This window comes from Balaenoptera physalus (genome assembly GCF_965194825.1).
Source record: "Balaenoptera physalus genome assembly, contig: HAP1_SCAFFOLD_1016, whole genome shotgun sequence".
Classification (NCBI taxonomy): domain Eukaryota; kingdom Metazoa; phylum Chordata; class Mammalia; order Artiodactyla; family Balaenopteridae; genus Balaenoptera; species Balaenoptera physalus.
In genome coordinates this window covers 136,861-163,576 of record NW_028125776.1, presented here as the reverse complement: position 1 = coordinate 163,576, position 26,716 = coordinate 136,861, and the positions used below count along the sequence as shown (strand labels likewise).

General features: G+C 40.1%; 2 protein-coding genes across 2 annotated transcripts in view; one reads left to right on the top strand and one right to left on the bottom strand.

The window, feature by feature from the left end:
- The window catches only part of LOC309653718 (cyclin-Y-like protein 1), a gene marked incomplete at its 5' end in the record, with an annotated part of 73,616 nt that overhangs the window by 33,706 nt on the left and 13,194 nt on the right, over positions 1 to 26,716 (top strand). Inside the window, 3 exons of the mRNA XM_082478545.1 lie at positions 15,460 to 15,534; positions 17,420 to 17,454; positions 23,505 to 23,605. Of these exons, the coding sequence (XP_082334671.1) occupies positions 15,460 to 15,534; positions 17,420 to 17,454; positions 23,505 to 23,605 (211 nt within the window). The remainder of the gene's footprint in view (positions 1 to 15,459; positions 15,535 to 17,419; positions 17,455 to 23,504; positions 23,606 to 26,716) is intronic.
- LOC309653717 (10 kDa heat shock protein, mitochondrial) lies at positions 20,396 to 21,132 on the bottom strand (the record flags this gene model as incomplete). Its single annotated transcript, XM_082478544.1, has 1 exon — positions 20,396 to 21,132. Exon 1 carries the CDS (start codon positions 20,702 to 20,704, stop codon positions 20,396 to 20,398), a length of 309 nt encoding a protein of 102 aa, XP_082334670.1. The 5' UTR covers positions 20,705 to 21,132.

The window sequence follows — 26,716 nt, the reverse complement described above, 5'->3', positions numbered from 1 at the left end:
TTCCTTTTATTTCTTTTTCTTCTCTGATTGCCGTGGCTAGGACTTCCAGAACTATGTTGAATAATAGTGGTGAGAGTGGACATCCTTGTCTCGTTCCTGATCTTAGAGGAAATGCTTTCAGTTTTTCACCATTGAGAATGATGTTTGCTGTGGGTTTGTCATATATGGCCTTTATTATGTTGAGGTAGGTTCCCTCTATGCCCACTTTCTGGAGAGTTTTTATCAGAAATGGGTGTTGAATTTTGTCAAAAGCTTTTTCTGCATCTATTGAGATGATCATATGGTTTTTATTCTTCAATTTGTTAATATGGTGTATCACATTGATTGATTTGCGTATATTGAAGAATCCTTGCATCCCCGGGATAAATCCCACTTGATCGTGGTGTATGATCCTTTTAATGTGTTGTTGGAATCTGTTTGCTAGTATTTTGTTGAGGATTTTTGCATCTATATTCATCAGTGATATTGGCCTCTAATTTTCTTTTTTTGTAGTGTCTTTGTCTGGTTTTGGTATCAGGGTGATGGTGGCCTCATAGAATGAGTTTGGGAGTGTTCCTTCCTCTGCAATTTTTTGGAAGAGTTTGAGAAGGATGGGTGTTAGCTCTTCTCTAAATGTTTGATAGAATTCACCTGTGAAGCCATCTGGTCCTGGACTTTTGTTTGTTGGAAGATTTTTAATCACAGTTTCAATTTCATTACTTGTGATTGGTCTGTTCATATTTTCTGTTTCTTCCTGATTCAGTCTTGGAAGGTTATACCTTTCTAAGAATTTGTCCATTTCCTCCAGGTTGTCCATTTTATTGGCATAAAGTTGCTTATAGTAGTCTCTTAGGATGTTTTGTATTTCTGCGGTGTCTGTTGTAACTTCTCCTTTTTCATTTCTGATTTTATTGATTTGAGTCCTCTCCCTCTTTTTCTTGATGAGTCTGGCTAATGGCTTATCAATTTTGTTTATCTTCTCAAAGAAACAGCTTTTAGTTTTATTGATCTTTGCTATTGTTTTCTTTGTTTCTATTTCATTTATTTCTGCTCTGATCTTTATGATTTCTTTCCTTCTGCTAACTTTGGGTTTTGTTTGTTCTTCTTTCTCTAGTTTCTTTAGGTGTAAGGTTAGATTGTTTACTTGAGATTTTTCTTGTTTCTTTAGGTAGGCTTGTATAGCTATAAACTTCCCTCTTAGAACCGCTTTTGCTGCATCCCATAGGTTTTGGGTCGTCGTGTTTTCATTGTCATTTGTCTCTAGGTATTTTTTTATTTCCTCTTTGATTTCTTCAGTGATCTCTTGGTTATTTAGTAACGTATTGTTTAGCCTCCATGTGTTTGTCTTTTTTACGTTTTTTTCCCTGTAATTCATTTCTAATCTCATAGCGTTGTGGTCAGAAAAGATGCTTGGTATGATTTCAATTTTCTTAAATTTACTGAGGCTTGATTTGTGACCCAAGATGTGATCTATCCTGGAGAATGTTCCGTGCGCACTTGAGAAGAACGTGTAATCTGCTGTTTTTGGATGGAATGTCCTATATATATCAATTAAATCTATCTGGTCTATTGTGTCATTTAAAGCTTCTGTTTCCTTATTTATTTTCATTTTGGATGATCTGTCCATTGGTGTAAGTGAAGTGTTAAAGTCCCCCACTATTATTGTGTTACTGTCGATTTCCTCTTTTAGAGCTGTTAGTAGTTGCCTTATGTATTGAGGTGCTCCTATGTTGGGTGCATATATATTTATAATTGTTATATCTTCTTCTTGGATTGATCCCTGGATCATTATGTAGTGTCCTTCCTTGTCTCTTGTAACATTCTTTATTTTAAAGTCTATTTTATCTGATATGAGTATAGCTACTCCAGCTTTCTTTTGATTTCCATTTGCATGGAATATCTTTTTCCATCCCCTCACTTTCAGTCTGTATGTGTCCCTAGGTCTAAAGTGGGTCTCTTGTAGACAGCATATATATGGGTCTTGTTTTTGTATCCATTCAGCCAGTCTATGTCTTTTGGTTGGGGCGTTTAATCCATTCACGTTTAAGGTAATTATCGATATGTATGTTCCTATGACCATTTTCTTAATTGTTTTGGGTTTGTTTTTGTAGGTCCTTTTCTTCTCTTGTGTTTCCCACTTAGAGAAGTTCCTTTAGCATTTGTTGTAGAGCTGGTTTGGTGGTGCTGAATTCTCTTAGCTTTTGCTTGTCTGTAAAGCTTTTGATTTCTCCATCAAATCTAAATGTGATCCTTGCCGGGTAGAGTAATCTTGGTTGTAGGTTCTTCCCTTTCATCACATTAAGTATATCATGCCACTCCCTTCTGGCTTGCAGAGTTTCTGCTGAGAAATCAGCTGTTAACCTTATGGGAGTTCCCTTGTATGTTATTTGTCGTTTTTCCCTTGCTGCTTTCAATAATTTTTCTTTGTCTTTAATTTTTGCCACTTTGATTACTATGTGTCTCGGCGTGTTTCTCCTTGGGTTTATTCTGTATGGGACTCTCTGCGCTTCCTGGACTTGGGTGGCTATTTCCTTTCTCATGTTAGGGAAGTTTTCGACTATAATCTCTTCAAATATTTTCTCTGGTCCTTTCTCTCTCTCTTCTCCTTCTGGGACCCTTATAATGCGAATGTTGTTGCGTTTAATGTTGTCCCAGAGGTCTCTTAGGCTGTCTTCATTTCTTTTCATTCTTTTTTCTTTAGTCTGTTCCGCAGCAGTGAATTCCACCATTCTGTCTTCCAGGTCACTTATCCGTTCTTCTGCCTCAGTTATTCTGCTATTGATTCCTTCTAGTGTAGTTTTCATTTCAGTTATTGTATTGGTCATCTCTGTTTGTTTGTTCTTTAATTCTTCTAGGTCTTTGTTAATCATTTCTTGCATCTTCTCAATCTTTGCCTCCATTCTTATTCCGAGGTCCTGGATCATCTTCACTATCATTATTCTGAATTCTTTTTCTGGAAGGTTGCCTATCTCCACTTCATTTAGTTGTTTTTCTGGGTTTTTTTCTTGTTCCTTCATCTGGTACATAGCCCTCTGCCTTTTCATCTTCTCTATCTTTCTGTAACTGTGGTTTTTGGTCCACAGGCTGCAGGATTGTAGTTTTTCTTGCTTCTGTTGTCTGCCCTCTGGTGGTTGAGGCTATCTAAGAGGCTTGATGGGAGGCTCTGGTGGTGGGTAGAGCTGACTGTTGCTGTGGCGGTCAGAGCTCAGTAAAACCTTAATCCACTTGACTGTTGATGGGTGGGGCTGGGTTCCCTCCCTGTTGGTTGTTTTGCCTGAGGCAACCCAACACTGGAGCCTACCCGTGCTGTTTGGTGGGGTTAATGGCAGACTCTGGGAGGGCTCACACCAAGGAGAACTTCCCAGAACCTCGGCTGCCAGTGTCCTTATCCCCACGGTGAAACAGAGCCACCACTCGCCTCTGCAGGAGACCCCCCAACACCAGCAGGTAGGTCTGGTTCAGTCTCCCCCAGGGTCACTGCTCCTTCCCCTGGGTCCCGATGCACACATTACTTTGTATGTGCCCTCCAAGAGTGGGGTCTCTGTTTCCCCCAGTCCTGTCAAAGTCCTGCAATCAATTCCCACTAGGCTTCAAAGTCTGATTCTCTAGGAATTCCTCCTCCCGTAGCCGGACCCCCAGGTTGGGAAGCCTGACGTGGGGCTCAGAACCTTCACTCCAGTGGGTGGACTTGTGTGGTATAAGTGTTCACCAGCCTGTGAGTCACCCACCCAGCAGTTATGGGATTTGATTTTACTCTGATTGCACCCCTCCTACCGTCTCACTGTGGCTTCTCCTCTGTCCTTGGACGTGGGGTATCCTCCTTGGTGAAGTCCAGGGTCTTCCTGTCAATGATTGTCCAGCAGCAAGTTGTGATTCTGGTGCTCTCGCAAGAGGGAGTGAGAGCACGTCCTTCTACTCCGCCATCTTGGTTAATCTAATGTGTTATTTTTGAAAACATAAGTTGGGATATCACAAAATGGACTTAGCCTGCAGAGGCTTACTTTCAACCAGAGAGCTCCATTTCCATGTTCCGCTTAACAGAACCCAAAATGATCTTCCTTCCCAAACCTCTTCCTTTTCCTGCACTATCTAAGAAAAAGTAACCACACTCTACATAGTTCCCTAAGCCAGAACCCTAGCAGCCATTTTTGCTTCTCTTTTCCCCTTCCCGCTCCATATCTAGTCACTGAGCACTTCTATTCTACCTCCCAGATGACCTCAGATCCTTTCCCTCCACTCCAATCTCTGCCACTGCCTTTAGTTTGAGCCCTCACTCCTCTCTTAGATGAATATAAAGTCTCTTAATGGGTTTTGTTGCTTCCATCAGTCCTACTTATTCTCAAGCGTGACCTCACTACAAACCACCTGATAGTGACTCCTTAACTTCACAACATTCAATGGCTCTCATGTTTCTGGGAAGAAAACCAAGCTCTTTACCCCAGCATCTACTTGGGGTTAATAGATCTAGGTTTGAATTTCAGGTTTAAGTACTTTGCAGCAGTGTGACCTCAGACTGTTGGGCTTTCTAAGCCTTTGTTTTCTCACCGTGCCTGAGGTCACTGAGGGCAGGACTATTTTTCACACACGGGTGCCTGGCATGTAGGAGGGACTAATCAATGTTGAATGAAGGGAAAGTATTTTAAAATCCACATCAAAAAATTGTTCCTCCTTAAAAAAAGAAAATCCTGATACACTATGCCACTTCCAACCAAATTTGACTTCGACCTTTATTTTCTGATGATCACAATAAGGTGCCTTTGGGGATCCACACAATCAGGGATCAAATCCTGGCCACACCCCTGAGCAATCATGTGACCTTGGGAACGTGACTTAGCGTCTGTAAAATCTGTAAAATGAAGGTTTCTGAGGATTTTGTTCCCGAGGGTTAAATGAGTACCTCACTTGGAACGGGGGCGGGCGCATAGTGTTTGCCAAATGTTAACTATCGTTATCATCTTCATCAAATCAAGACCGTGGTACTTCACTTTGTGACTCTCAAGTTTGTATGAGAAAATCGTGCTTTATGCGTTGTTGTTGGCTAAAGTAGGGAAACCTGGAAACTCCTGCCGTGGAAGAGAGCAACAGGCGAGAAAAGCGAGTTGCTGAATCCCAGCGCCTCAGAGGTGGGAGGGGGGAGTTTGGTCCCTAATTTGCTGATGAGGAAGTGGAGGGGTGACGTGTCCTCGAGTCTCATTCAAGACACAGCCACAGCTCTTTATTGAGAGTAGGACCAGGGCCCCGGGGGTTGCTATGGTTAAACTGTAGGCGGAAACTAACACTCTTTGGAAGGCAAGACAGGAGGAGCATTCAGTTATAAAAAACGGTCAAAAATTGGGGTGAAACTAAGTTCGTTGAGCAATACATCAAATGAGTCAACTGTGGACCCAGTGAAAGCGAGTTGCTAACTGAACTGGCATTTTACGAACAGGGGCTTTCTACAGAGCCCACTGACTCAGGACGGCTTCGATTAACAAACTCCCGCGGCGCTTCCCGCAGGACCCGAAAGCTCGGAGCGCGAGAGATGAATGGAAACCAGAGTCTGGGGCGCGCCGCTCGGGGGGCGGGGCAGCCGCGGGCGGGGGCGGGGCATTGTGAGTCACATGCCTGCGCTCTGAGGAGGGCGCGTGGAGGGAACTCTGGTCGTGATTGGTCCGTCGTAACCAGGTAACCGAAGGACACATTCCGGTAGGCAAGGGCCGGCCGGGCTAGCTACTTTCAGTCGGGAGGTGGCAGCGGAAGGAGGAGGAGCTCCGGCTGCGCTCTCTCCCTCAGTGGCTGCGCGTCTCAGCGCTTGTCTGGTTCCCAGCCCTTTTAAATAAGCGGGTCTGGTCACCGCCCTCACAGACTAGTTGGTTCCGGGGAGGCAGCGGCGGGGGTGCGGCCGGGGCCGGACCCCTGCCCGGGGCCCAGCGGCTGGGCAGGGGTGCGGCCGGGGCCGTACCCCTGCCCGGGGCCCCGGCGGCTGGGCGGACAGGAGAGCGGCGGGCGAAGTCGCGTCTGCATGTGCGGCACAGCCCCGGCATAGCCCGGGGCTGCCAGTGCCCGCCGCGCCATTGTTGGGGGAGGGGGCGGCTTCTGTGCTCGGCAGAGTCGGGGGACGAGCGGAGGCGGCGGCGGCGAGGAGTGAAGGCGCCCCATGGGGAACTCGCTGTGTTGTTGCCTGTCCCCCAATGCCAGCCCCAAGTCGGGCCGGCGCAGGGGGTCAGCGGAGCCGGACTGCGAGTCTGAGGTCTACAAGGCGGCGGCCGGGAATGCGGTGGCAGTAGCTCCAGCGGCGGCTACCGTGGAACCCGCCGAGTTGGATTTCGCAGGTGGCGAAGGCCACCACCTGCAGCACATCAGCGACCGGGAGATGCCCGAAGGTAAGAAGCGGCTGACGCGCCTCGCCCCTCGCGGGGTCGGCGCCGTCTGCTCTCGGGCTTACCTCTGGCCTCCGCCGCCCCCAGGGTCCCCCGGGAGGGAGACGCCGCCTAGGGCTCCTTCTTGCCCGGAGTTGGCTCTCCCAGGGCTGGGCACCGGGGACGAAGGCTGGCTCTGCTTGGCGTCCCCACCCCTTATTCTTTACCAGTCGCGTCCGGCCAGTCTCCTTCCCTCTTCCCTACCCGAATGCCCAATTCTTTCCCCCGTTCCCATTTCCCAGCCCGGCCTGAGACCCTCCAATCCGCGGCCCTTCCTGTTCGTGGTTCTATTTAACATCTCGTGGGACTTAGCAGAGACTTTCTGGTGTAGTCTCTCTTTTCTTAATGCAAACTTAAATACTCTAACTTCGGCGTATCCATCCCGTCTCCCTATCCAGATGGTACCTAAGCGAAGGAACTAGGTAAGGGCCTGATGACAGATTTCTATTCCTTAAGGTAGTTGATACTCGAGACAATTAAGACAAACATTAGAGGATTTGTCATTTAAATTCAAAATAGAGATGGACAGAGTCAGTGTGGTGTTCTTAACTAAAATTCTTTGGATTTTAATGTTTTCAGTCGCCCTGATAGAAGCTACTTTATCCCTTCTAACTATAATTTGAACACGATAGGAAAGAAAATGGTGGGAGAGGGGCTTAAAATAACTGTGAACGGTGTGAAACGTTACTGCCACGGCTGCAGAGAATAGTTGTTGGGTTTTTTTTCTTTACCAAAGGAGACCCCATGGAGTTCTGATTACTTTTAAATTCCCACTTTGACACAAGTATGTCTTCAGTTGCACAGCCTTAACCGACTTCTTTTGCACGTTGCCTGTTCTAAGGGAGGGGTGAGGTGGTTCCTGAGACTGCTGGACAGAAGTTTCAAAGGAGAAAAAACAAATTCAGATTGTAATTTGTAATATAAAGGTTTGGGAGTTAACATACCACATCCATCCTGCAGAAAAATGTCTCCATGGCTCCCTCCTCCTCCGCCCGCCCACCCCAGTAGAATACTATTTAACTTTAGGAATGTTCAGGTAAAAGTTCTGTAGACTAAGTGGCTGGGGGTGGGTGTTGTCGGGGAGGAGAGGAGAGAGAGAAGAGAGGAAATGTTTGATTTTTGCCTCTAGAATTTTGGAAAGGGATGGCTGTAGGTTAAAAAAAAAAAAAATTCTGGGTAGCATAGTGGCACTTTAATAAAGACTGTTCTTTGAAGTATAAAACATTGTATCATAAAGATGTTAAAGCCCCACTGGCCCATTTGTTTCATTTAAATGCCAGAGATTATTTCATTATTTCATAGACGAAATGTCTTACAGCTCTTCTATTTAAATTTTAGTTGGGTTTATTTAATTTCTTTAAAAGTTAGAATAATGAAGCCTGTGGATTCACCCTTATGATGGACGTGGCTTTGTAAGTGGAAAGTACTCCCTTTTCAGAATCGTTAGATATTGTGAAAGAATGAACAAATTATGTGAATTAATTGTAGCTTTAAACACAAAGCATGTAAGTACTTGTGAAAACTGCTCTGCTTGTTGCTATAAGGTAAGCCTCTAAATGATTTTTAAAAACAGTTAGTAGTTGGCTAGTGTAGGATGAGAGACGAAAATTGGACCTTTATAGAATTCTTTTAAGATTTACAATGCATTTTCTTGTGTATTTCACTCGGCCCTTCCATCTACAAATAAGGCCCGTATATATTCTCCCTCTGTTGCCGATGAAGAAGCCAAGACTTAGAGATCTGAAATGACTGTGTAACACAGCTACTGAACAAAAGAGACAGACTTGGGAGGTGGTAGATATGCCAAATTCAGTTCTTGGGATGCTTAAGAAACTGTTTAGAGTGCACCTTATATTTTATTATAATTTATCCATAAGTTAGGCCTATCTCAGCATACTCCAGTTTTGATTATTGCCATTCCAGTTTATTGTACACAACTCAGAAGCAACATTTACCTCTCCATTCTCTGTCTGTACATACATTGCAATGGATATGAATAAAAGTAGAAGTCATGAAATAGCCTAAATTTATCAGTCAGGTAAACACGTTGATATAATTTAAAGAGTTTGTTCTGGTGAAATCCAATTGAAGCCGAGAATGCCCTGGACAGAGGGACATTAGGGGAAGCTGGTAAGCGGGCAGGTAAGGTACTAAGCATTTAGCATACGACTATGTATGATAAGGAAGGAGTGCTAAATCAGGAACTGGAAAAATAGAGTTCATGAGTACAGAATTTACCTTTTTATGTTTAACATGATTGTTAAAATTTCATTTCAATTTGTCTTTTTTGGGGGGCATTCGATAAAGTGATAAGAGAAACCTCAATTTCAGCATTTGCCTATTAATTAAGTTTCCATAGAAACAAGGTCAGAACACCAAATATAAAGTACAGGCACATTGGAAGTTTGCTCTTCATGTCTTTATTTCAGACAATTTTGTATCAGTTTCCCTGGAAACTGAGAAATACCTACTCAGATATAAAACATTTTGGCTTTTCTACAGTGAAGAATTATTTGGTTACTTAGAGAAAATCGTACATAAATGATGCTCTGTCTTGTTCTTCAGAAACATTGGAGAAGAACATGATTTCTTCAAGCCATCTCAAAAAAGTAACTCCTAAGAACGTAGTATAGATTTCAGATAGACTCAAAAGAATTTTTTACTACTTTGTCTTTAACAGTATATCTAATATAACTGATGGTAGTGTCATAATAGAAAAGAAGATGCTACGGTCCTATTATCTGATTTTATTTTTATTCATCAACTTTTCATACAGCCTTTATGTTCTGACCTTAGGAGCTTTGCTAATTTTCTGGTGAAAGGTGCTCTCTCAAGTGACCCCTACCTCCCATCCCCCTGAAGAGTGGGTAGGGAAGGAATTGGCAATATGATGTGGAAAAACCTCTGAGCAACAGATCTTTCCTTTTTTTGGTGACAGTATTAATGAACATTTGATGTGAAAGATTGAGAAAACACAGAAAAGTCCTTCACTCACACTCAGAATATCCAGAATTTTTATTAATATTTTGGTGTTGATTCTTCCTGAACCTTTTGTATGCATATAAACATAACATTGTGTTTATTTTACAAAGATGGGATTGTTCTTTATGTGCCACTTTGTAACTTTTTGTTATAAAGAAAAGTAACGACATGAAGCTCCTGTAACCGTGCTGACACCTAGAGAGTGCTCCAGGGTGATGTATTTCCATGCAACTGCGCATAGCTCTACAGCCTGCCTTTTACCAACTGTTTACTGGGCCATCGAATAACCTTGGAGCATAATTCATTTACCCAGCCTTTATGGTTGAGCATCTTTTATAATCCCATTATAATGCTTTATTCAGGGGACACAGATAAAAACTGATGCATTGTATTGATACTTCCCTATAGCATTCTGATTGTACACTTTGTCTTACGACTTAATTAAATTCATAGGGTGAGTCATTTTGTAGTAAAGGTATTTTAACATTAAATGTTCTTTTTCCAAATTAAAGTTACCATTGATTTTTCACTGAACATTAGATTTCCTCTTTTAGGTTTTCGTGGTTCTTGGTAACCTGTCTTGTGTCTTTGATTCTGAGTAACTAAACTACTACTCTAAGAGATCTGAAATTAACTCTGGTCCTAGGTGACAGACACATCAAAAGACAGCATTAGAAGAAATCTTAGATGATGTGGGAAAATTGGGAAAACCTTAACTGGTTTTGGGTACACTGAAACATGATTATTAGGCACCATTCCAGAGGCAGGACAAACAGTGGTTAGACAAGACAAAACCCGTATCCTAACTCAGGTCCTTACTTTCTAGAGGTGCCTGGGGGCTGACGACACAAGAATAACATCAGGTAGTGAGAACACTAAGAAAGAAAATGAAGGTAATGGGCTGGGGAGGAGGACAGTTTTACAAGGGGTGGTTAAAGACAGCTTCTCTCCTTAAGCGACCCATGAGCAGTCCTAAGAGAGCCGTGTGAGGCTGTGGGAGAAGAGGCTTCTGTGCAGTTCCTAAGAAGGGAATATGCTTGATGCGTGCCAAGGACAGAAAGATGGGTGGCTGCAGCTGAGTGAATGAATGCCAGGAGGAATATGGGGGATTAAGACCTTGTATGCCTAGTGGGCCTTGACCAAAAAATATGAATTTTAGTCTAATTGTAATGGGAAACCATTGAAGGATTATATGCAGGGGAATGATGTTAATTCTTAGAAAAAGGGAAGGGGGGTAGAGAGGGCGGAGGGAGATCAGACCAGCTACTGTGTGAGAATAGACTGTAAGGGTGGAAGGAAGCAGAGAGGGAGACCAGTTAGGAGGCTGGTGCGGTAGCTCAGGTGAGAGCCAACAGTGGCTTGAACAAAAAAGCGATATTAATAAGGGTCTAAAATAGGCTGTAGTATATAGATTGCTCTTGCATTTCATTTGATTCTCACCATGTTCTGAGTTAGGTAGTGTAGGAATTCTTCTCTTAGGTATAAATTGAGTTGTCCAAGGTTTTAAAAATGAGTATTGATAGAGAGTAGGACTGTAAATTCCAAATGCATGGCATATAGGAACAGAATTTATTGTTGACATTATGTGAGCTTCTTTGGAATACTACCTTTTTTCTCAGCCTTTTTTGTTGTTGTTGTTTTAGTGTATTAAAGTAATAAAACTTAAGAGTTAAAACAGTAACACTGCGTAATGTGAAATGAAATGAAGGTAACTTGCAACCCAGAAAGGTTCTTAAAAGTCCAAGAAACTGAGTAAAGTGCTCTTTAGAAATATATAAAGCCAGGTGTACTTACCTATGTGTCACCTCTCAGTCATGATCACTGTAACACTGATTGAGGATTAAAATAAGGCAAAACTGAGAACCAGGGTAGAGGCAGGTACAGAAGCAGTTGGAAACCAGAGCTGGGAAGTTTGGAAGCCAGGATTGTCAGAAGCTAGGAAAGCAGGATCAAGGCTTGGGTGAGCAGTAGCCTGGCAGGTGCAGGAGCCTGCTGTGTACCCGCTGGTGAGGCAGCCCAGCTCAGGGCTGGCTGGCAGGAACTCCCTGACTGCGGTGGAAAGTGTGGACGCAAAGAGATGAAATCATCAGTTTACATGGTAATTGTAAAGATTGTAATGTTTGTATTATGAGCCATAAAACTAATACACTGCACAGTATAGGGATGCTAGGGCAGTTCAGTAAATGCAGTGGTTACCGTTAAGTAAACTGGTGCTCAGCAGTTGGCCCAGAAACTGCTGACATCTCCTGTTTATTTGGAATATATTGAAATCAATATGTCGATATTAATCGCTTTCTGAAATATGCTGCTTCTGTCAGATGCTTTCTTGGTCACTTCCCTCTCCCTCTAATATTTTAACAAGGACAAATCATTTATCGACAGTTTGATAGCATAGTTTTAACACCTTTAGCCTTCAGTAATGCATTTCATTTGTTCTAAGTTGCCTATGTTTTCACACTTTTAACAACTGCAATTGAGATGGATCTTAACAACTGGTAGAATCTTAGATTGGAGGAAAAACAGTACTCAGTGTCGGTGGTGTTTTACAGGTTTCCTCTGAGGAATGTTTACATGAAGACCGAGTTTAATTTTTTTTTAATCATACTTTTTCTACATCGACCTATCATGCTGTCAAATAAGTTGCAATTTAAATTGATAATACAAAAATGATGGGTCTTAAAATACAGTTTTAATCATAACCCCTAATCATGAGCTCAAGAATATTTCTCCTGGGTAAAACATTCTTAGAGGTTTCTAAAGAAATAACTTTCGGAAGAATCCATGTAATTTCCTGAATGCACAGTAATTCCCTGAAGTCTCTAAATTACTGTGTGTGCATGTGGTGGGGAGAGGGATGAGAGGGATGGTGGGTGGTAAAGCTTTGCTTAATAGTTGGCAGTCTTACCTTTGTGATAGTGAAGAGTGTGGTAGGTTTTATCATAGTCTCCTTAGGCTCTTGGGAAGATAGTTCATGGGAAGTGCAGAAATATTGTGTGTATGTATGAGTTTACTGTCTAATGGCTCACATGTCCATTCTATAAGATAGTGATGTGGTATTTTTCATTAGCAAAAAGTGCAAGTTATATAGAAAATTGTTAGTTATATAGGCTATAAACAAAAGATTAATATTTTCTGAAAACCTCATGCAAACTGACAGCAGTAGGGCCCTGGTGTTTACAGTACATTCAAATGATAGGCCAACTCACCAAAGTGGAAATAACACTGATAACTGTGGGAAAATGGTCAAACTGTGTAATCAGAAGAAATACAAATTAGATCTACAGTGAGGTTCCTCATTCATATCAGTAGGAATTTTTTTTTTTTTTTTCAAGTATCCAAAGCAAGGGTAGGAAATCAAAATGTCATGATTGGTAGCATTATACCCTAATGTGCCCCCCACCTTCTTTAGGAAGCAATTTAGCATTGTACATGGAGCCGTGAAAGTGATCTAACCTTTTGGCTTAGTCATTCCACTTCCGAAGATCTTTGCTAAGGAGATAAAACCATTATTTTAAAAAACTATGTACATAAAGATTTTCCTCATAATATTTTAAGAATAGAACTTTGTAAGCACCAATCCCCAGCAATAGGGGATTGGCTAAGTCCAGTATAGGAATAACACTTGATGGGCCAGTGTGTATTCATTAAACAATAAATATGCAACAGTGGGGTGGAGAGCGCTTGTTAGTAACAAGAAGACATAAATTGTACACTAATTAGAGCTTTTTTTAACGTATAAGAAAAGCAACTAAAAGTAACAGTTGTGAATCATTGTGTGTTAATGATTGTGAATGGTTGTGTGTAACTTTTAAACAGAGCATCGTTTTGTCTCATGCAGATTTTTGTTCATGATATTTGATAAAGGAATGAGCAAGTGACTTTTACCTTTCCCCACCTTTAGTGTGATCATCAGTACTGCTGATTAACCAGGTCTCCTTCAGTTGCAAGTTAAAAGAACATCACAGAGTTAAGCACTACTTGACCCAGGAGTTAAATGATCTCCTCAGTTCTGCTCTCCTCTGTTGATGTCTCCTGAAAAGCCTTTCCCCTCATGATAGCAAGGGGAGTGTCCAGCAGCTCAAGACTAGCTAAGGATCCTAGAGTACAGTTCTGCCTTTCTCTTTTCTTGGCAAGCCCCAGGACAGCTGTGATTGATTGGCCGTTCCTGGATCCTGTGCCTACCTTTGAACCCCCTAGGATAGAGTAGGGAGAGTGCCAGCTTTTTTCTGGTCACTTGGGCTAAGTTTACTTTTTTTTTTTTTGCATGTTGTCATTTCTTTTATCCCAGCCTTCTTGACTTTTGTATTTAGATCTGTAGTAGCACATCTTGGTTTGGCGGGTGTGTGTGTGTGTGTGTGTGTGTGTGTGTGTGTGTGTGTGTGTTAAAGCTTGCTTCTCTTTGATTCTGGCACTTAATTTTCCTGGACTTCCATTGAAAATTGTTAAGTTTTACCATGCCATAGACACTGAAAAATAAGACAGCTACTTTGCAAACATTTCTGCTTATTTTTTAGATTCAAATGTAGTCTATTTACTTTCTTTTTGGTATAGGTAAGTAGTCATGAATTCTTTCGGAAGCTATAGGTTAGAGGCAGCTGTGAAAGTCTCTGCCTGCCATTTTGTGTACAGCTGAAATAATTTATTTTCCCATTGTCTTAGTTTTTCAAATATGTAGGAGAAAAAAACTTTAAAATAATTATATGGGTCTTTTACGTAAAAATGTTGAATAGAATATTTTCTCCAAAAGCAGCTTGATAAACTTCAGATTCAGTGAAGGAATTTTCATGAAGAACAAAGCAGTTGGTTTAGCTCTGTAAATTACTAGTGCTGGCAATGACATTAAAATGGATGGCTCAGATTCCTGTTAAAACGGGAAGTCCAAAATTACTGTTCGTGCCACATTCTTTCTGGGTGGGAAAAGGGGATTCTAGGTAGATACATTTGTGAAATGCTGGGTTAGACAGAATTCACTACTAGACTAATTAGTTTTTAATATATCAATGTGTGTATTCTTTGGATTCTCTAAGAGGCAGGGATATATTTGTATTTCACTTTGACCATCAAAGCCATCTTTCAAAAACAGATCAGTTATTATGTGGTTTGGGAAATAATTGCCTTAACCATTACTCTTTATCTGAATCTTGGTCCAGTTTCTTAAAAGATTGGTTAAATGGTTTGAGATGGACTTTGCTGAGGAAGTGTCATAGGGCTTTTATGTTTGTTTGTTTGAAACAACAACCTTACTATCCTGTGTGGTAGCTTGTGCTTGTTTTGTATTTCTGCCTAAATAGAAGACGCTATCCCACCTTGGTGCAAGGTGGGCTACAGGCAGACCCACATTTTCGTGTAGGTATGGCCAAAATTTTTTTCTAGTAGCCCTATGATCTGCTCCAGAAAGTACTCTTATTGAAGCCCCAAATTAATCATGCAGCGTGGAATGAAGAAGTGAGTTTAGCTTTGGAAATAGAGGGCAAAGTTAAAAATCACTCTCATGGAAGTGTTCCTCTAGATTAGAACATTGAACTTTTATGTAGTCCTCTTAAATCTGCCATGATGAATAGCCCCCAGATAAACCACAGCCAATGAAATGAGTTCATTTGTTGAATGGAGTTAGAATTAGCCATTTGATTGTCTGAAGAACATTTGCCAAAAGCAACTCACTTCGTTTTGGCATATTTGATATATTGAGCTGGTATCTGACAGTAGTTGGCCACAGCATAACTTGCTTCTTGAGACTGTTCCTGGAATGTGCTAGTAATATCAGCTTTAAAAGAGGGTGACTGAATTTTTAATTGATAAATAGGAGGGGAGTCACATATATGATTCATCTAAAAATGGCATAGATTATTTAGGTGCAAGTTAAAGAAGTCTAAGACATAGCCATGGTTTTTCTCCACATGTATGGAGAGTTTCTACAATTTTGCTGTTTCCCAATAGAATTTTTATATTGTGCCTTTACTAAAATTGCCTTTTTGTCATTACTAAAAGCTCTTCTCAAGACTATTAATAAGTGGTTTCAATCAATGTGTAGCTATCTTTAAAATCATGTATTTTTCTACTCAACTAAATCACCACACCTTTTTCTCTTCTTCCTATACAGACTTAGCTTTGGAACCAAACCCTTCTGACCACCCAAGGGCAAGCACCATTTTTCCGAGCAAATCTCAAACAGATGGTAAGGCAATGCTTTTTTTTCCCTGAGAAAAAGAGTGAAAACTGTTTTTGTTTTGTGTATTATAGGAGGTATTTAGAAAAACTCTTACAGTGGTTTAAATGTTTCACTTTTTTATGTATTCACTTGTCTTATTTTAATATGTTGATGATACAGTTTCCTTTAGTTGTCAGTGTTTTAGGGAGGAGAACACTTAGACTATCTGTTTATACATTTTGCCACCTCTTTATCAACATAGTCAACTGGCCACATGATTTAGATGTGGTCTATTTCTCCATGCTACTTTGTCCTTTTCCCCTTGCTCCGAAGAGCACATATGTTAAAGACAAATGATAGGGTTTAGGTCACAGTTAGGTTTTCATTTGGTCAAATCAGAAAAATCAGTTGTTATATGTGGGAATTGAGCCTTGTGATTTTGGCCCTGTTTTACACAGTGTTCAACCAGACGAGCCTATCTCACATCCAGATTTATGCTACTCAGAACTTTTAAGCTATTCAAAACTTTCTCATCCTAATGTAGTGCTGTGCCAGGGTAATAAGAGCAACATGCCATATGGGGTTTTCCAGAAGATTATCCTCAGCATGTGAAACTCATATACATTTCCTGTGTCCTCCTTGTTTTAAGATGAGAATCAGAACCGTAGAATTTTTTGCACTCCTGCTTGCCTGCTTGTCTTCCTGAATGTTATGTTAAATCCTAGTTTATTTGCTAAAAAGCCATACGTGACCAAGTTTTTCAGTTGATTACGAGAGCAGGAATACAAGAAGTGAACATTCCATAATATTTAAAGTGATGCAGCACAATAAAAAACGGAGGTTTGGTTTTTTGTTGTTGTTGTTTTGCTTTTGGTTTTTTTCCGTTAGATCACTGGTTTTTATAAAAGGATATAACTCAGGAACAGCCAGATGGAAGAGATGCATAGGGCCAGGCATGGGGACAGGGCACAGAGCTTTGATGCCCTCTGCAAGGGTACTACATGCTCACCAACCTGGAAGCTCCTGGGGTTTCTAACTTGCATTTTTCTAGTGTGTGTACTTGAGCCACTCCTTTCTGGTTAGGATTGCTCTATTTCTCAGTTTCTTCCAGAGCCATGAGCTGCTCACATGTAGAGGGGCTCTGGAGACAGTAAAAGAAAAGCTGTCCCATGCCTGTCTCTCTCTTCAGCCTTAAGGAATCCGTGCCTGTGATGCCTGTCTGGAGTTAAAGGAGGCAATGTGAGCAAGAGTGTGGCCTAAGACCCTCTTCAGGCTTTTATTCTTCTGGCCTTTGTTGGAGCAAAACCGTTTTGTGTGCTGTAGATATGTTCATTTAGGTCAGCACACTCATTTTAAAATTTACGTTTAACATAGGTTACTTTCCAGTTGTGTATTTTTTCAGTAAGGTATTTGAGTAGGTTACCATTAAGTGGTTCAGGATGCTTCCAGAGATCCTGGTGCGTTCGGAGACGAGTGCCTGGCCAGAAACTGGTTCTTAGAGTCGTCATCTGTAGATTGTGGTAATTAAAGTAAGCTGTGTGTAAATGAAGACTGAGAAAATACTCCTGGCTAGTAGTTCAGCTATGCAGCAGGTACATTTTTTTATTAGCTAAGTTTCTCACCTGGCCTGATTTGCTTTGTCCTTTTCTTTTGTAAATGGGGAGTCTTTCATTTGTGCCTAATACAGAATATCTATTAGGTCAAAAAAGTGAAACTAAGTTTTTAGATTTTATTTATAGGACTCATCTTGCTGGGTGATTTAAATTATATATTTTGTTGGAAATTATTTTAAAAAATAGAATGGAATTCTATCTCATTGTGTTATTGGTAATCCATCAGATAATTAGTGACTACTTTTATTTTTCTATGGCATTTGTATCAGAATTCATCAGTTAATTTTTTTTATTCTTAGTGCGGGAAAAGAGGAGGAGCAACCATTTAAACCATGTAAGTAAACAGTTGAAAAGTTAAGAAATTAATAGTTTGAATTAAAAATATGTCTGCCATGATTCCTAAAAATATGATGGATCCAATACTGTTAGCATGGACCTCTTTTTTGTAGATTTTCTAAATCTCTATTTTCCTAATTATCAAATGGATTCAGGAAAGTCTTTGACTTAGTAGTGCCCATTTTTTAAGGGTTCTGACATTTACGTTAAATTTCACTAATACGGTTGTAGTATAAAGATCTGCCTTAAATTCTTTTGCCTTATTTTTTTGATCTTATTTTTTAACCAAAGTAATAAAAGTATAACAGGTAAGTTAATTTTTAGCACTGTCCATTGACTTCTTGTCATAGCAGGTGAAAGCTGAGCTTCTTCGCTCCACCATGACGTTATTTCCCTCCCTGTGTTCCCTCAACATGTATCAGTTTTTATTAAATCAGAATCAATGTTTACATTACTACGACTCTGCAAATATTGTGCATTGCTGAGCCATATAGTTCTCTGACTGTGCCTCCTCCTTGTACACCCTTCATTCTTTTTCTTAAATATTAATGAAATTGGAGCACTTCTGCACTTCTCTAGGATAACCCAATCCCCCTTTTCCTAGCCAACGTGATCTCACACAGCCAAATGCAGTAAGTAGCTCCCTGCCCGGTCTCCCTGCTTTCACATTCTTCATTTTTTCTGTGGAATTAATTTCCTGACTATATTCACTTGCCTGTTTTCTAACAGCTATTTTTTTCCCCAAATGTTTTAACATTTGTCACATGCCTATGAAAACTATTTTCCGTCTACTAAGCCACATCTGTTCCATTTTTTTCTTGGAGACACTTTGCCCCAATCTTTTGTCTTCCTACTCCCATATAGACTAGTGTTCCCCTAGGCCTGCTCTATGCCTCTTTTCCTGGGATATCTGTGTGAAGTCATCTGGGATCTCACATAACTCTGCTCTCTTATGTTGGATCCCCTATGTCCTAGATTCTGTTTCCCTCTTGTCTTGTTATACTTCCTTGTTTTACTGGAGCACATTTTCCTGGGAAAAGGGCACATGGGCAGAAAGTTTAGAGAGATCTAGCCTCTCTGAAACTCCTTCTATTTGATAAAGTATAGAATTCTCAGTTGAAACTAATTTTTGCCGTTCTAAAGACATTTCCCTCTCATCTTCTCATTTACACTGTTGCTCTTAAACCTGTTGACATTGTATGGTACATTGTACATTACCGATTTTAGTCATTTTCCCCCATCCCTTCCTTCTCGGGAACCTTTTAGTACCTTCCCTCTCCCTGGGATTTTGAAATTTCATAATTTGGTTTGGTATAGACCTTTTTGGTGTGTTTCTTTGATATTCTGTTTTTTTCTTCCAGGTTCCTATTATTCAGATGTTGGAAGTCTTAGACTTACCAGATCGCTAACTTTTTTCCCCTCCTGCTTTGCATTTTGTCTTTTTGTCCTGCTTCCTGGAGATTTCCTTGACTGTGCTCTAATCCTTCTATTGAATATATTGTTTTGTCTACCTTATTTTCAATTTATAGAGTTCTCTTATATCCTGTCATTCTTTTTTTCACTGATGCAATTTCAAGTTTTCATTTGCTCCTGAGTTTTTATCACTCCCATCAATTCCTTCTTCCCGTTTTGTTTTGTTTTTTTTTTAAAGCGTCCTTATATTTTATTTTATTTATTTATTTTTTGGCTGCATTGGGTCTTGGTTTCTGCACGTGGGCTTTCTCTGGTTGCGGTGAGCTGGGCCTACTCTTTGTTGGGTGCGTGGGCTTCTCATTGCAGTGGCTTCTCTTGTTGCGGAGCACAGGCTCTAGGGCGTGCGGGCTTCAGTAGTTGCGGCTCATGGGCTCTAGAGCGCAGGCTCAGTAGTTGTGGCGCATGGGCTCAGTTGCTCTGTGGTATGTGGGATCTTTCTGGGCCAGGGCTCGAACCCGTGTCCCCTGCATTGGCAGGCGGATTCTTAACCACTGCGCCACCAGGGAAGTCCCATTCCTTCTTCCTGTTTTGATCTCTTACTTGTTGGGGGCTTCCCTCAAACGTGTGATGGTCCTTGGCTGTCTGTTAAGATCTAATTGGAAGCATCACTTGGACAACTCGTTAACTGATGGGCCTCACTGCAAGGATTTGGGGACCACGCCTCTGAACTCTGAGCCTGCCTTGGGTTCTGTAAGACAAACTGGTTTTCTTGTTCCTGTCCTAGTCAGCCTCTGTAGGTACCAAGGTTGTGCTTCCTCTGTTCTGCCATGTCAGTTACCACTCCTTTATCTAGTCTTTTCACCTTTCAAACATTAAAAATCATCTGCTGTTTATCCTGTCTTATGTATAGCTTTTTTAAAAAATGCCTTTAATTCTAATGAGATGATATCTGAAAGAAGGGGGAGAGGAAATAGATTTGTGGTCAGTCTACTCAAACTTAGATTTATTCTTTGAATATAGGTTCTGAGTTTGAAGTTTAATGCAATATAATTAACGATATTAATTCAGACAATATTTTTGATTATACCTATAATTAGAATATTATACTTTTCTACTAAGGCCTTGAGTATGAATTCTATTCAAACCACTCACCCTACCATATTGTCCATTAATGTGCAACATAGATGGAGTATTACAGACTTTTCAGTGAAAGTCATTGATTCTTAATAAACGTATCCAAAACTTGTGAAAAGGGGGAAGAAAAAAGTGAACTTCAGATTTATTCTCTCTCTTTTTTTTTTTTTTTTCATTTATATACTTTTATTTGGGAATGTTTAAATCAATACAGAGAAAACGAAATTTCAGAGACAATGAATATCATTAGTTTGGATATCATTACTTTATTATAAAAGAAACACGGAAATTATTTACAGGATGAAAGATTTCAGAACTTCAGTGGCAGCTTCACGTGATGCCATTGGGGGAACGGGCAGCTTCACGTGATGCCATTTCAATAGTGACTTATTTTAGTCGACATATTTTCCAAGAATGTCACCATCTCTAAATAAGAAATAATCCTTGTCATCTAGAACTACTTTGGTGCCTCCATATTCTGGGAGAAGAACTTTATCTCCAACTTTCACACTAACTGGTTGAATCTCTCCACCCTTTCCTTTAGAGCCTGATCCAACAGCTACTACCATTGCTTGCAATACTTTTCCTTGCGATTTTTCTGGAAGCATAATGCCTCCTTTGGTTACAACTTCGGGTGCACTTCTTTCAACTAATACTCGGTCAAAGAGGGGAAGAAACTTTCTAAATGCCTGTCCTGCCATGACTCGGGTTGCCGCACTTCGTACTCTCGCTCTCTCCAGCTTTATTCTTTTAATGGGTTAAAATCAGAGGCAGTAGGCACAATAGGAAGAGTCATTGGGTGGGGGCAGGATTTCAACAGGTACTTGACCTTTAATGATAAGCTTTGAGGGTTGTTACTTACTAGCCTCCTAGGTATGATTATTTTCTAGTCTTCACCATTAAACCTGCAGTCTACTAAGCAACCTTTCACCTTATAAAGATTGTAAAAGTCCATGTATTTTGTCCTTAGTGCTGAATGAAGATAAATACTCTTCTTCAGTGACCAATTGAAATAATACCTATGAACATTAAACTGTCAGTAGTGTTTTTTGCTACTTGTTTTTTTTTTTTTTGTATTTGCATTTTATACCCTTATGTGTGTCAGTGCAGTTTATTGAGGTTGTGAGCCAGCAATGGTAAAGCTTTAATCATAAGGGACAGTTATCTTAAATTTTCAAGCAAGATGAGAGGAAAGTAATCTGCTGGCAGCTAACATATCTAGGCTTTGCTCAGAGGCTTCAATTCTGCCATCCTTTAGTGAACACTAGATGCTGGAAAGTTTGAATAGTTTCAGGAGTAGGCCTGTGGAAGTGTTTCTTTTGTAGGATCGAGCCAGTAGACTGTAAGTTGCTGATACAACTTAAATGAGCCCCCATAGGACTCTAGAGCACATCTAATTAAAAATTTTAAATGTTTTAGCAGTAATATTTCCAAAGACAAATCCATATACATTCATAATAGAAAAAAAAGTTTTTAATAGAGGAAAACAGGATAAATAGCACCCAAAGCTCTACCAACTAGTCTATATTTTGGTACATTTCCTTACTATTTTTATTCCCCTCATATATATAGATTTTTGGTCAGCATTGACTTTTATTACGTGTAGTGTATGTCATATTATACCCTAATAGTAGTGACCTTAAAAGATAACCTGCTTCGTTTAGAATCAAAGTATTTGAATGAGTGAATTTTCATTTTTCATGCTGTATCTGTTTTTTGAGATTCTAAAATTACACATTAACCAAATAGCTTAAGGACCATATCAGAGTTTTAGTTTAAAACATTTCTAGCTTGAAGGAGAAATTAGTCTTCCAAATAGTGATACTGTTTCAAATATGTTACATCTAGAACTTTTTGTTAATAAGGAATAAGTGGCTTTGCATAAAGCATCTGAAACAAGCAAAATGGTGTTTTATATATGCCATTTGGATATTTCTGATTATTGGATACTGGCAATTTTTATTTAAATGCTCTGTATTTTAAAAAGCATCAACTAGATTTTCTCCCTGCCTCACCTTTCATGTATTTGTGGAGGACATTGATGGGAGAGTGTGACAGCATGGTGAAAACTATTTTATATTAATAGGAGGAAGGAAGGCTCATCTGAATTAGTAAACAAACAAAAACCAAAACCAAAACCCAGCTTTAAAATTGTTCGTATTCTGTGGTATTAAAGAATGCTACTCTTCCTTCCAGTGGCTTTCAGTGATTGGGATTTGGTTATTGGCCTTACTTTAAGGAAGAGAGTTGTCCTAACATAGTTTAGGCCATTTTAGTATTTGACTATTGCCGTGTTCATGGGCTCTTCACAAATAAATGGATACTTCTAAAGTGTTTTAAAGATAGTTCATTCTCTAGAGGGTCTCAAAAAGTTCTTTGTCACCTATCCAACACCACTGTAGATAAATTCTCACGAATTTGTACCTTTAGTAAGATTTACCTCCAGTTGTAACTGATCTTAAATAATTTCTCAAACACTTGTCGAATCCTAATTTGTCCCAGATTCTGTGCTCAGTAGCTGGAGGTAGGAGAAGAATCTTCCTAACCTGGAGAAGCTTGTTTACTTAAGAGGGTGGTACTATGCAAGCAGCTGAGACCATGGAACAGTTGGTAAATTAGATGTGTGAGTGTGCAGAAAGTGAGAAGTTTTGTGGTGTGCCTGCTGGCAAAGGGATCCTAGAGGCAGATGGGGTCAAGCTTGCTGGGACAGGAGGAAGAAAAAGGCATTGCAGGCAGAGAGCAGCATGGGTGAGGCAGGAGTGTCAAATAACACGTAGAACAGAATTAGTACAATTTTGAAATGAATGGCAAGTATTCTCTGAGGTTCTCACTTGAGTAATGTCATGGCAGTCTTACTTAAACATGAAGTGAGAAGTTAAATTCTCAGAGTTGTTTTATCCGTTTTTTTTGGATGCGAGAGAATCTTTAAGCAGTACCTTTTTGTCCTCCAGATAAGGAAATTGAGGCCCAGAGAGACTTATGGCCCCCAGCTTTTTAGTGATAGAGCAGCCCTGGCATGCCCAGCCTCTGATTGGAAAACGTTTGTTTCGTCACACTGTCTCCTGAACATTTATTATTGGTGTTCATTTACTGCAGTGAAATGCTCCTACATCGGTATTATATAAAGCATTACGTTTTATTGTAGTAAATGAATAGAAATAGGAAATCTCAGCTGCATTTCATTGCTTAAGGAAAAAACCCTGAAATCTTATTCTAAACTTTTTACATTATTATAAAGGTAATTTATAATAGGTGCTTGCCAGGTTTGATTATAGGTACTATATCAAGGCAGCATTTTATAACCCATTTCTCAAAGCTCGTCTGTGGAAGTCAGAGTATAGAGGTTTCCCATAGAGCTGCACATGATATCACACTCAGGCAGTTCATGGAGTGTAAGAAAAATCTTAATGCTTTATCGTTTGACATTTTAACCGAGGAAAAACACACACTTGATAGGTTTAACTTACTGTGACATTTTCTTCTATTTCCCTTCCCCTTCAGGTATCTCCAGGGCAGCTTACTAAAAAGTATAGCTCATGCTCAACAATATTTCTAGATGACAGCACGGTCAGCCAGCCTAATCTTAGAACCACAGTAAAATGGTGAGTACAAGTAGGTTGCCAAGGGCTGAGTGACAGACCCCCTTATCGCTAAAAGCATCCTAGCCATACATAAGTTCATTCATTTGAATTGTCCTTTTCAGTGATCAGGTTAAAAAACTGGTGTCAACTATAGATTGATTTCAAGGACCTAAATATGAATTTTCAGTTTCCATTTTAATCTTAGAGCGCATGATAGAAGGGAAAGCCAGTTAGCAAATAAGAAATCCCAGAAAAAGTATAAATCTTTATTTGACGCGTTTCTGTTGCTAAGCCATTGTTGAACACAGTGAGAAAGAGAGGTGCTTTTGATTGGCTGTTTCTAGAGACAATTATTACTGTATGAGTTGTAGTCCTCAAACAACGTGCACTACTTTGGAAGCTGCTCTTAGAAGAAGGAACAGCTTGTCCCCTGCTGGCACCAAAGCGAATCTGCATTTAAATTTAATTGGAGTTTGTCAGATTTATCCCACTGTGCTTTTTTTTTTTTCCTGCACTCTTTCTGTATGAAATTTTACTTCTCCTTCCTGTCCCCCAAAGAGGGGGAGAATATATCAAACCAGTCTTAAGAAATACACACTCAAGCTTAATTTCTTTGTAGATGAAATTTGTTCAACTGAGGTTTTAACTTAATAGACACATTTAAGTTTTGTTTATATATATATATCTCCAACACACTGTATCACTCACAGCAGAGAACAATAAAAGAGGTGAGGTTTCGGAAACATGGCTGTGGTCAGGCTTATACTTAAGGAGACACGAACAGTGTCATGATGATGGAAACTATTCTTTAATTTCTGGGAGCACCTCATAGTCCACAATTGGAGATGCACTTTCAAAACACCCTAATGATGAACCTTTCAAGCTTATTTAAGAGAAAAAAACCAAACGGGATGCAGAGCTTCTTGCCTCCTCCCTCGCGGTTGTCCACGAAACATTAACATCTCCTTAGGATATGAATGTTGATTTTCCAGAACACAGTTTGGGAAATGCTATTTGAAAATATTAATGTCCTTATCCTTAATTTTATTTGTTGTCTTAATTTTATAAGCTAATTGTATTTTTAATTGGTTTTTAATGTGCCAGCTTTTTTTTTAGCTATTTAAATTATCAGTAACTTCTACTTTAATTAAAGACAGCAAGTTCACAGTCATAATAATGTAACTTTCCTCTCTTGCTTACAATAATAGTTGCAGTCAAGTCATGTTTCAGCAAAAACTGAGCCCCATCTCTAAAGTCCTGAGTTTGGGCACTTATCACATAATCACTCAATGTTTTTCTTCAGCCAAGACACTGAATCTGTGGGTACAAAAACCACTCTACTTTGGCTAGAGTCGCAGCTTCTTTTGAATTCAAAAGAGTCTGATGTCCAGTATATAATTCAAAAGTACTTTGAAAGTAAACCTTGCTCAGGGACTTCCCTGGTGGTGTAGTGGTTTAAGAATCTGCCTGCCAACGCAGGTGACACAGGTTCGAGCCCTGGTCTGGGAAGATCCCACATGCCGCAGAGCAATTAAACCCGTGCGCCACAACTACTGAGCCTGTGCCGTAGAGCCCGCGAGCCACAACTACTGAGCCCGTGTGCAACTACTGAAGCCCACGCACCTAGAGCCCGTGCCGTGCAACAAGAGAAGCCACCACAGTGAGAAGGCCGCGCACCACGACAAAGAGCAGCCCCCGCTCTTGGCAACTAGAGAAAGCCCGCGCGCAGTAACAAAGACCCCATGCATCCCAAATTAAGTAAAATTAAATAAAATTAAAAAAAAAAAAAAAGATTTACCTTGCTCAGACAAGAAGGTTTCATCCTTTTTTTTCCCGACCTAGTCTAATTTTTGGAAGTACAGTAAATTTTAATTTGCTCTCATGAAGTTTTAGAAATGATCATTCATCACATTCATTATTGGTGAAATAAAGGTTTACTGAGAAAATTAATAGGGCCAATTGGCTTTTAGGAATGATTTTGAAAATGTTTATCATGGGGTTAGTTTTCAGTGGGGTAGCTGTTCTCAGTGGGGTAGGTGAGCCTTATTAGAATCACTTATGCAACTTTTCAAGATATATGTTTCTGGATGCACAAAGTCCACCCGCCTGCCCCCGCCTCCAAGACACAGTGTCTGTGTGTCTGTCTGTCTGTCTGTCTCTCTCTCACCCACGCACACACACCTGTTGACAAGATGGGGAATGATGTGAAGCATGATTATATGGACAAAAGCATCCCGAGTGATTCTCCGATCTTAACCCTAACTCATTCATCCCTAAACTTTGCTGCACGCTGCAGTCATCTGGGGATCTTTAAAAACAGTCCTGATGCCCAAGTCATACCCAGTGCCGGTTAAATCAGAACATCTTGAAGCAGAAGCCAGGCAGTTTTTAAAGCTTCTCAGATGATCCCAGTGTGCAGCTGAGCTTGGGAGCCACTATTTGGTTAGAGGGCAGGAGAAAGAGAACTGCTTCTGATAATTAGTGGGACCTTAGGTAAGTCAGTTTTAAGCCTTGGTTCCCTTATCTGTAAAATGGGTGGTTTAATTAAATGTCATCTACGGTTCAGTGGTCCTTTCCATCATAAAACTTCTAATGCTGTGATTTTAAAATCAATTTGAAGATGAAACTTGGAAGCACTATAGAAGTATCCATCTTTGATGCTAACGGTGTTACAGGCCTTTATACAAGTGCTAAGATTCTATAGACCTATTCTAAAATTCAGATTTGCCTTCCCTCAATTATTTTGAGTTTCATTTTAGACACTGAGAACAAAGGGGAGCATATAACTTAACCAGAGAACCCCTTTGTTGCCTAATATACAACATCTGTGAATAACTTAGGAATATAGTAACTTAAAAAAGACTACCTAAGGACTTGTATCTATCTGTTCGTTAATACTTTATTTAAAATAATTTGGAAATACCTGTCATTAATAGGATACTGTGTAGTATTATGCTGTCTTATTAGCACTGCTTATTTCAGGATAGCTAGACCTATCATCAGTTTTGTGGCTATAAAATTTTGCTATTAAATTTTCTAATAATTATGTAAAAGTGATTTGAAATCATTTTGGTATAGAGCACTTTTATTATTTACTTTTAGGGAAATAATGGAAAACGGATGGGTAGGTGG